Source organism: Plutella xylostella, chromosome 5 (assembly GCF_932276165.1).
Source record: "Plutella xylostella chromosome 5, ilPluXylo3.1, whole genome shotgun sequence".
Classification (NCBI taxonomy): Eukaryota; Metazoa; Arthropoda; class Insecta; order Lepidoptera; family Plutellidae; genus Plutella; species Plutella xylostella.
Window position 1 is genome coordinate 10,592,545 of NC_063985.1, and position 11,525 is coordinate 10,604,069.

An 11,525-nucleotide genomic window follows, 5' to 3' on the forward strand; every position below is an offset into this window, starting at 1 on the left:
TATATAGTTATTATAACTTGCGTTATAATTGAATTTCCCATTGGCTAATTCTCTCAATCTGTGAATAATTCAAACAATTATACGGATAATGCGTGATAATAACGAGGTATGGTACACAGGAAAATTTAAAATGTTTTAGGGATCAAATGTGTAAGGCACTATGACCCAGAGCGACCATTGATGAAACATTATATTATGTACCTAACTCTGATGTGTAGATCGTAATGTAGTTAGTTAAGTTAGTATATCCTGGTGTTCACGCTATTATTTTAAGGCTTCGGGGTAGGTACGTAGAAATACATTTTTTACAGCTGAATTTTATTTATATAGTACTTTGCGTCTGGCTAAAGTTAATAAATCGTTTTAGGGTACTGTATTAGATTTTATGTAATAAGCAACAGAAGTTACTCAAATGCCAGAGAATAAGTTTAAGTGTTAGGTACATTAATGGCTGTAAAAAATCTTATTATAAAATTGATGATTACTTAGAGGATGTTAATGCATAGTTGTAATTAGTATGTAGCCCTGCTAATATGCAAATTATAATTATAATATTAAGCTTATGCGTATTGTATATAAACTAGTTTAAAGTCTTTTTTTGAAAAGATGTCTCAGGAGTTTTTTGCCTCCGTTCTTCTCCTAAGACAGAAAGAGCCCCTTATCCGAACGGAGAGTACCTAGTTTGTTAAAATTTTCGTTCATCAGAAAATTTGATACTTATACGATGAATAAAAACATTTGACTTTGACTTTACTAGCTGTTCCACTCGAGCTAAGACGTTCTTCAAAAGTTTGCCCGTGAGATTTAAGAATAATAGGTATTTTAGTACTTATATGAAACATTTACACTTTATACAGGGTGTCCCAAAAGTCACCGTCATCCCTTGAAGGGCTGATAGGTCAGCTCATAAGAGGCCAGAATATCACAATATGACCTTAGTAAAAACTCGATAATTTTCGAGATATTGACACTTTTATAAATTTGCTGAAAATCGACACCTTGGATCAGTTTTTTGCGTGCCGCCGTACAAAAATCCATATTTTTAGAATTTTTTTGATGTTGCATCACCCTGTATAGCCCTGCTATTGATCGCAGTCAAAAAAAATATCGAGTAATGCTGAATGTTAAAAAAAAAACACGGTTTTCAAAGTCATAAAAGGTAATCGTATTTTTTTATAAACAACTTTGACTCTAGATACTGTAAAAAAATATACCACGCAAACCTGGCACCTTATTTAAAAAGATTGCTCATTTAATGCAGTTTCCAAAATGGTATGAAACGTTGCTATTGTTTCAATTAAAAAAAAGTTATTGCTATTTTAGTACAAAACGACCTCGATGTAAAATTGTTTGAAGGAAATTTATCTGACTAAATTTATTAAGAGTATGTCATGTTGGAATGAGTAAAAGTAAAATAGGTGGTGGGGTTAGCCGTGGAAACATAGATGACGCAAAAATAGCTAAGAAAAAACTTACCAAACTCTTATAAAACGTATTTTGCGTTTTTTACACCTTATTAAAAAAAAAAAAACATTTATTGACTTTTATTTTTATTTCAAGGCTCAGGTACAGCGCCACAAACTTATCTGTTCCGGTGAGAGCGAACTAAATTGATACCTACATATCTCATTATTTACTAATGAATTATATATTGATATAGATTAGATGGGTTTATTGAAACCACAAGAGCGAATTACCACTACTGGCAAACTTAAAATCTTATAGAATGAAGAAATATTACACATTTACGTGAGCTGTCACCGGAACAGATAAGTTTGTGGCACTATAAGATAATATCTTGAGATTTAAGTGTCAGTGCCCTCCAATATGTGACAAATTTGAATAATTTGACATAAGAAGTACAAGGAAGGAAAGATAAAATGTAGGTACATATCCTATGTGTTACTGGCTCATCCAAAACTATAAAAAAATCATTATTATCATAGGCAAATCCAGTCGTTTTTCTTTTATTTTATAATTTCATTAATATATATTTCATTTAACTTTATTTTGTTAAAAGTGTAAGACGCCTAGATTTAGGTATATAAACCTTCTAGTGGCGTCCATAACACAATTTCACACCTACTACTGAAGCCATGTAACCAATAATACATTATTATTACTTTTAAATGTGAAATTGTTAAGGTGGTTAAATAAATACTTTTTTAATTTTTCATTACATCGACAAAACCCGCATAACGGAGCATAATTGATTTCACCTATGGATAAGGTGACATCAATTCAGAAATTAACATTACAGTTTTATTTGAAACTAGCTGTTCCCGCGCGCTTCGCTTCGCCTTAAAAAGTTTTCCCGTGGGAATTCCGGGATAAAAAGTAGCCTATGTTCTTTCCCAGGGTCTAGTCCGTATGTATACCAAATTTCATTCAAATCCGTTCAGTAGTTTTGGCGTGAAAGAGTAACAGACAGACAGACAGACAGACAGATAGACAGACAGACAGACAGACACAGTTACTTTCGCATTTATAATATTAGTTAGGATTACAATATAAAAACGTAAAAAATTAACAGGCATCATATTTTTTTGATGATTGGTACCAGATAACATAATACCTTTGTTTGACCAATCTCATTTGTTGGTCTTTAAATCTAAATAACAGTCGGTTGCTCACTTACCCGACAACTCTCTCAGCACAAGCTTGCTAGACTTGCGTAGACTAGGCCTAAACCCTTCCTTCCTTCCTGTGACCCAGCAGTGGGGACGTGATGGGTCGTGATGAAATTTAAATAATCCTATTTAAAATGGTGTAAACAAATTATGAGATAGCGTTAAATGCGCTCCGCTCTGTGCGTTATCGAAAATATTACCAATAAACCAATTGTAAATAATAAATTTAGATGACTGTGAGTAATTATTGCAAATCCGGACTCACATTTTGCTATTTTGGGTCACTTTATCGCTGACAAATTTTGCGGTAGTTTATAGGCCGGCGGTATCGGAAAATTGGTACGCGAAAAACTCAAATTTGGATGAATTTCCGGTATAAATTAGTCCATGCGTGGCGCAGTCAATAAATTAATTGGGGCGCTTGTCATTTTGCGGCGAAGCTCTAAGCTTTAACGGCTGACACAGTCATAGTGGGTTGGTTACAGAATTTATTTATTTCATGCAGGTACTCCCTTTATGTTATATCATATATTATGTTTCAAAATTCTGGCTTAAGTCTATAAGTAAGTATTATAGTTATTGGGCAGCATTTTAAGTTTTGACAGTGTAATAACAAATTTTATACTTTAAGTACTATAATAAAGCGCTTGCGATACACACAATTTAATATTTTGACGTGACATTTTCATAGATTCTCAATTTTTCACTATCCTGTGCAACAAAGCAAGGAACGCGACATAAAAGAGAGCTATTCTACAAACAATAGGGCTCCGGTATAAAAATGCACACACGATTCACCTGAAAGACACGAGGCACCTATATTTCAGCTGACAAGCCGCACCTCACGCGGAAAACGTAAAATACCATACACCGCCTTCAAACAGCGCCATGCATTCGCCAACACAATTTTACGGCAAACACTTCAAACCCGGCGCTTACTTTGTTTAAAAACAAAACAAGAGTAATTTTTCAGAGCAAACAACAAAACAAAGTAGAGTTTGGCTAATTAAACATGACCCACGATGGGAAAATAAAAGGAAAAACAAATATAAACAGGGAGAAGTGTAAACAGAAGTAAAAGTTGCTGTGCAAATGAGAGGCAAAGCAGCGAGCGCTAACGCAGTCTTGTCCATGTTTGCTAGATAGACGGCTCAGGGGCTATTCGCTGAACTAAAGCTGAAAATAATAGTATTTTTCATTTTATTAAAAGTTGATATGTGTGCATGTAAGTGTAGGAATCACTGAAAGTGTGTGTTTTTGTCACTACAAAAGCTTCCTGAATTTCACAGAATGTATATTATGAAAGTTGAAAACTGAGGCGAGATGGACTATCAAAGAAATAGTGAGAAGAAAATCACTGTATTTTGTGTTATTGCTACCGGGACACTGCCACTGCCATGATATAAACAATAATGTATATAAATATAAAAAATAATATATTATGTTGGTGTAAATAAGGCAGCTGTACATAAAAGTTAAAAGTCACACACACACACGTACACACACACACACTCACGCCTTGTACTAATGTACTCCCTTGCGGGGTAGGCAGAGGTGCATTGCTACACCCACTTTTCGCTGGAGTGTTATATGTTAGTCCCAATGTAATAGGGGGCGGGCCTATTGCCATTTTACGGGCACATCCAAGACCCGTAACTTATAGAGCTTCCACTATGATATTGTATTCTTGACGTTTCCTTATGTCTGGTAAGTAAAGTTGGTTTTCCTTTGCAGTCATCAAATATGTATGAGATTTCAACTGTCTAAAAACCAATAATATAATGGACAGAGTATAAAAGTCACTTCTCATATAATTATAATTTTACTAGTACCAAATGACAGTATTATTACCGGTATTACTACAGATAACAAAGTTACTGGTATTACGTATACGTACTCAACTCATATATACATAATTTTTAGGATCCTAAACGATTTACAATGATCTCGTGTCTCATTATAAACGTGAGCTAGAATGGCAAAAGCAACAGGAGCCGCTCCCGTCTCGGGACAACTTCTCAAAGATTAATGATTTAGTGCACGAAACTAATTTCAACTTGAATGGGAGTTTCCAAGTCGATTGCAAGTTCCTAAACGAAATTTTTGATGAATGCAAATAAGTACTTACCCCTATTGATGATACAGTGCATGCAATAAGTTGGATGTGTTGGAACAGATCGTGATCTGATCAAAGGTCAGAATTACGTTCGACGGGGAAAGTTACGCGGGAATGCATACTTTTGGCATAATTATAATTTTTTTGACAGATGTCAGTCAGAAAATCTTGGTTCTGTAATTTTAGTTTGGTCCGAGTGGGTCCGAGGCACATTACTTCTCGTTTAGAAACTGCAACTCCATAAAAAAATTATAGAAAGGTATAAACCAAATTAGTATTACAAAAATTTCAATTCTTTTGAACAAGAGTTGACTTTTTAGCAAACAGTTTTTTTTTCTCTGAAAAAAAGCGAGTTTTCAGCGAAGGCTTATCTGCGCAAGCGTGTACGGAAGGAACTCTCTTGAATTTATGACTTTTACATGTATCAGTTCTATGTTGGACCAAGCTAGTTTTTTTTTATCGGCTTATTGCGATGGTTTTTCTAATATAGTGGGACGGGGGCTGCTCGACACACTCAACAACTTAGAATAGAATATATTTTTATTAGCATTAATGTACCTAGGTAAATGGCAAGTTATTACAAAAATATAAGTACAGCTTCATCCAGGCCTTTGGGGGCGTACAAATATTATCACATCAGTATTTGGTGCATGCATACCATTACAAATAAAATAAAAAAATTCAAAGCTAGTCATAAACTTCAAACCAAATCTGAAATTACGAATATGTCTCATACAGTTTAGTTGAGAGAGTATAAAACTTCAGTATTTAGGTACCTACCTACTTTGTTTACTTAACATAAAACAACATGACTTGAAAATTGAAAATATTATTTACAAAAATATAGGAAAGCTCATTGAAAGTTCATAAATAACTTGTGATATAACATTACACTGAAAATGTGACACTGTTATCTAGTATCTAGAATACTTAAAAAACTCAAAAAGAGAAAATGAGTCTACCATATTTCCCATTTTCTAAGGCAATTCATTCACAAACACAACACAAAAATAGTTGCACTTTCCCCGTAACTTTTCCCGCGCAGATAGAACCCGAGAATCAAAGACATTGTGTAGAGGAGTCAAAGTGCACAGACAACGCGCAGGCGCAAACGGAAGGAAGTGGCTTCCGACCACCGACGAATATACTGCGCTTTAAGGTCTTCGCACATTATAACAACTCCACGCCAACGCGGCAGCAACTCTACTCACACTCCTTTAGTTTTTCTAGACATTTAGTGTACGATGCGTAGGCCACTCGTTGTACACTACTTTATAATCATTTTTTTTAATTAAACCTTGAACATATGACACAGGGCTTAAATATCAATGTCTAGCATAGAGTCGAGTCGCCGCCGCCGGTGAGTTGTTATAATGTGCGAAGACCTTTACGCTCGCTGTGCAGCGCTTCACGCTGACTGAGCCCCGCTGCGAGCGCTGAAGAAATTGAAATGAAATAGCTGAATTTAGCGTGGTTTTAGCTTCGCGAAATTTATTGTTTTACAACAACGTAGCTTGACTTTTGAACAATAAGTTCTATTTTATTTGGTACGCCGATGAAAAATAGGAGGGTTATATGTTTAAGTTAAGCCCTAGGAGTTGATCATAGATTATTAATAATAATTTTACTGTAGGTATTTGCTTGAAAAATAAAGTAGCTAAACCTATATATTTTATAAGGGGTTGCCCACAAAAACGCTTACTTACGAAGCTTATACAGCATGTTTACAGGATTCGATCGGATAAAAATAATGGCATAAATCAAAAGTTTCCCGGCCAAGTCTCGGCACCGGCCTCGCCAGCTAGACACCGTGTGCATATAAATGAATGTTGCCATTGATCTATTTTTTACTTGAGCATGTGATTGATAGGTATCACAGCTGACCTGACTATATTTACTTTTAAAAGAGAAATTGTTATAATTAATAAATTACATATTGCACATAAAATAAAATAGTACAAACTAAAAGCATAACTACCCGGGTAGATAATGTTGAGAGTTTGTACTATTTTATTTTATGTGTTTATAGCACAAAAGCTATACATAACTAATTAAAGCCACGATATGAATTTGATCATGTAAACTTGTAGGCTAGACAAGAATTTAGGTATCTTCGGTACGTACGATGCTTTACATACAAAATCATCTTCAAATCTTCTTCTTTCGTGTCAGTGAACATGCGATTTTTTATATTTGTCCAGACCAAAAAGAAGCAACTTTGATAGCATTCTGGTTGGCCTGGAGTAAGTCTTCCCGTGTGCAGGTGGAAGGGCACAGGGGATCAGGAGAGTAAATGCTCCATAGTCTGGGGGGCGGTACCACAGTCGCATAGGTTGGTTCCAACGGTATAGCCCCACTTGCAGAGATTGTCCTTGCAGCAGCCTACCTCTGCTCGCAACCGATTTAGAGTCTTCCAGATGTGCCATGGAAGACTGTTACCGGGAACAAGTTTTTCCTCAAGAGGTAGGAGAGGATCCTGGGGCTGCTTTTCCTCCCAGAGCCTTAGCCTTGCGTTTTGTGGGTTTTCATCCGTTAAGGACACCTCACTATTTAGAAACGCTTTGCGGCTCTTAAGGCGGGAAGGTGCGGCAGTATGTGAGTAAAGTGGATGTCTGAAGTCGCATTCTTGTTTGGCTTTCTCAACAGAACATGCCACTTTACGCCGTATGCTAGGGGGTGCTATCCCAGCCGGAGAGTAGAGTTTGTAGAGTGGTGTCGGTTTGAGGCATCCCGTAACTATACGAACTGTGTCGTTAAGAGCAACATCTACTTCTCTAGCATGCGCGGACCTTGCCCATATGGGGCAGGCATATTCGGAAGCTGAGAAGCAGAGTGCTAAGCTACTTGTTCGTAGAACTTGCGGACACGCGCCCCAGCTGGTAGACGTAAGCCGTCGCAGAAGGTTGTTTCGGGAGCTGACTTTCTTTTTGGTGATTTGGCAGTGAGTTTTGTACATGAGAGATCTATCCAGGGTCACTCCGAGGTATTTTGGTGACGAGCAGTGCTGGATTTTTACCCCTTCCCATGTTAAGTCCAGCTCTCGATTTGCCTGGTGGTTGCGTAGGTGGAAAGCACATAACTGAGTTTTTGATGGGTTTGGCCTCAAAGCGTTTTGACTATAGTATCTTCAAATGAACAAAACTTTCAATCCGTAAAATTGTTTCTTATGTTTTCATTAACCTCAATTTTATTTTAATGTTTTTACTGCTGAAATGACTGCTATTATCAATTATCAACGAATGAGTTTTTCAGTAAGTATACTTACAAGCTTTTCCGTACCAAAGTAATACATTTAGTTAATAATCATGACTAAGCCTTTGGTAGGGCTGAGCTGTAGGCTACTACCGGGGTCCATAGGTGGCGGATAATGGAACGGCTTGGAGATATCCTAGCTAGCTGTGTATACAGCCCCCGACCAAGCAGCGGCAGGTGTTTGAGGGTGTAGTGGGTGCTCCTAGGGAGGGAGTACCTTATAAAATACTGCAAAAGACTCGATGAAAACTCTGTGACATGGCGAGTAAGTGCCGCCATCAAATAAGCACTCCCCTGTACGTTGGCAGCTGGACGGACAGTAGGCTCGAGAGTGGAGATCGCGGGGATCGGTACGGTCGAGAGTCACCTTTTGTTATTCCGGTAGCAAACAGCGATGTGGAAAGCAAAGGGAAAACTACCACATTATTTCTTCCCAGGAAAATCATTATGGCTGTACAACAAAATTGCATGGCCCTCAGTCCCCGGCAGACCTTAAATGGTCAGAGGGTGCTAAGAATCCCCGGGTCAGCCATAAAGATTGCCACATCGAATGTTCGGAGTATGTATACTCAGGAGAAAATAAAAAATGTAGAACAAGAGATGACAAGACTCAATATAGATATACTGGGCATTAGTGAAGCCAGATGGAAAGGTTCTGGTATTGAGGAATCAGAAGAATATGTCACATACTACAGTGGCAATACTTAACGGTTATTTTATGTAATACTCATATCATATTGTAGGTATAAATAATATTTTATTTAGCTTAGTTTAGTTTCGTGTTTCCAGTTAGGTTAGTATGTTTGCATACATAGGAATCATTTGTGTATACTCTGTTATCAATTAGTGAAAACTAGTAATTGGCTTTCAACTGTTTATTTTTAGTGTTATACTGTTAAATTTTAGCTGTAAGTTTTCCATAAAATAAATAAATAAATACCCACAAGGACCATAGACAAGGAGTTGCAGTCATGGTAAAGAGACACCATAAGGCATCTATAATCAATTTCTTGCCAATATCTGACCGCGTTATGCTCCTTCAAATACGATCTCAACCTGTGAACATAAACATAGTGCAAGTTTACGCCCCGACTGCAGACAAAAGTGACGATATGGTTGAAACTTTTTATAATGAGATCAAAGACGTCCTTCAAAAGTTAAAAACACACGAGTGTAATATTGTCATGGGCGACTTTAATGCCAAAATTGGCGAAGGTAGTGTCGCAGATATCGTCGGAGGCTATGGCTTAGGATTGCGCAATGACCGTGGTGATCGTCTGATTCAGTTCTGTCAAGAGGAATCACTGGTGGTGACGAATACCTTTTACAAATTACCACCACGAAGACTGTACACATGGAAATCACCGGCAGATTCACCCTCCCAAATAGTGCGTAATCAGATTGACTTCATTCTTGTAAATAAACGCTACCGGAATAGTTTCAAGGCTGTAAAAACATACCCAGGTGCAGATGTAGGATCCGACCATAACCCACTAGTTGGAACGGTTACTACTAAACTGAAGAGGTTGATATCACCCAAAATGAGACCTAAATTTGACATATCCCGACTTAGAGATGTGGATATTAAACAAAGGTTTCATATGAACCTCCACAACCAAATGCACGAATTGCAGCAGAGTCAAAGAGGTGTAAAGGAACCGGAACAAGTATGGAATCAATTCAAGGGTGTCATTATAAATACGGCTAAGGAGATACTCACACCAACAGCCGTCGTGAAGAAAAAGGAATGGATCACGGATGAAATCATGGATCTTATGATAAAACGTAGAGAAGTGAAACATACAGATCCAGCAAAATACAGGCTGATTCATAGACTGATAGGACGGAAATGCATTGAGGCCAAAGAAAACTGGATAAACGACAGGTGCACGGAAGTAGAGTCACTACAGGCCAGACATGACTCCTTTAATATGTACAAAAAGATAAATGAGATCTTAGGACTGAAAAAGAGACCTGCCAACAATACCCTTATAGATAAAAATGGAGCATACGCCATGACTATTAAGGAGAAACTGGACATCTGGAAGGAGTACATTGAGGGGTTATTTTATGACAACAGAAGTGAAAACGAGCAATCAGTAGTAGATCATACTGGACCATCTATTACAAAGGATGAAATATCTATTATGCCATTAAGTCAGCAAAAAATGGTAAGACAGTGGGCCCAGACGAAATACCAGCCGAAATTTTAAAATTGCTCGAATATGAACATCTGGGAACTCTGGTACAGTTATTTAATGCCGTATATGATACCGGACACATTCCGAAAGATTGGCTCCACTCTACATTTATAGCTTTACCGAAAATCAACAACGCCAAACGGTGCAGTGACTACCGCACAATATCCTTAATGAGTCATGTTCTGAAGATATTCCTCAAGGTCATTCATAACAGGATATATAGAAAATGTGAAGAGAACATCTCAGACACTCAATTTGGATTCAGAAATGGATTTGGAACGCGCGACGCACTGTTTGGTTATCACATTTTAATGCAACGTTGTTGGGATATGGATCGATGCGTATACATCTGCTTCATCGATTACGAGAAGGCTTTCGACCGTATAAAGCACGATAAATTAATTTCAGTTCTGAAAAAGATTGGCCTCGATACAAAAGACATTTCTTTTATAAAAAACCTGTACTGGCAGCAGACGGCAAACGTCCGAGTTGAGCACCACCTTACTGACGATATATGTATACCGCGAGGTGTAAGGCAAGGATGCATAATGTCGCCTTTACTCTTCAACCTCTATGCAGAGGAGATATTTTCTGAAGCTCTTGAAGATGCGACTGAAGGAATTATTATAAATGGGAGGCCCCTGAATAATATAAGATATGCAGACGATACCATCCTCATAGCGAGCTCAATGGAGGAACTCCAAAGTTTACTAGACAGAGTAACATCAGTCAGTGCGCAAAATGGTCTGAATATTAACACCAAAAAGACCAAATACATGACGGTAGGACGTACACCGACCATAGCTGCCCTCTACGTTAACAATCAACCGCTAGAGAAAGTACGTTCATACAAATACCTTGGGTGTATAGTGAACGATCAAGAAGACCACAGTACAGAAGTCAAATGCCGCATCGAACAAGCCCGAAATGCATTCATGAAAATGAGCCATCTTCTCTGCAACCGTAGTCTCAAGATATCCTCCAGGTGTCGATTACTCCGATGCTACATATTTTCAATACTTCTTTACGGAGTAGAAGCTTGGACTTTAACCCAGACCATGTGTAAACGGTTAGAAGCATTCGAAATGTGGGTTTATAGAAGAATATTGAAGATATCATGGAGGGATAAAATAAAAAACGAAACGGTATTGCAGAGAATGAAAAAAGGGACCGAAGTGCTTAAAACCGTAAAAAGGAGAAAGTTGCAGTACCTGGGACATATTATGCGCAACAGTAAATACGGTTTATTGCAACTTCTCCTACAAGGGAAAATTCAAGGCCGTCGAAGACCCGGTCGAAAAAGAACATCTTGGGTCCAAAATCTGA

The 11,525-nt window shown here is 37.7% G+C and overlaps 2 protein-coding genes across 2 annotated transcripts; both read left to right on the forward strand.

Annotated features, from left to right (window-relative positions):
• The first annotated feature begins 9,110 nt into the window (after positions 1 to 9,110).
• LOC125491399 lies at positions 9,111 to 10,211 on the forward strand. Its single transcript, XM_048633240.1, has one exon. The coding sequence runs from the start codon at positions 9,111 to 9,113 to the stop codon at positions 10,209 to 10,211; it is 1,101 nt and encodes a 366-aa protein (XP_048489197.1).
• Positions 10,212 to 10,747: 536 nt separating this feature from the next.
• Positions 10,748 to 11,525, forward strand: LOC125491400. Its single transcript, XM_048633241.1, has 2 exons — positions 10,748 to 11,038; positions 11,466 to 11,525. The coding sequence occupies exons 1-2, from the start codon at positions 10,748 to 10,750 to the stop codon at positions 11,523 to 11,525; spliced, it is 351 nt and encodes a 116-aa protein (XP_048489198.1).

What these genes read in the sequence shown, in the direction of transcription:
- LOC125491400 (XM_048633241.1), top strand. Translation starts at nt 10,748, where the DNA reads ATGTCGCCTTTACTCTTCAACCTCTATGCAGAGGAGATATTTTCTGAA. An exon ending in ACAATCAACCGCTAGAGAAA is followed by an intron (nt 11,039 to 11,465) that starts GTACGTTCATAC and finishes TTCTCCTACAAG; the next exon opens with GGAAAATTCAAGGCCGTCGA.
- LOC125491399 (XM_048633240.1), top strand. Translation starts at nt 9,111, where the DNA reads ATGGTTGAAACTTTTTATAATGAGATCAAAGACGTCCTTCAAAAGTTA.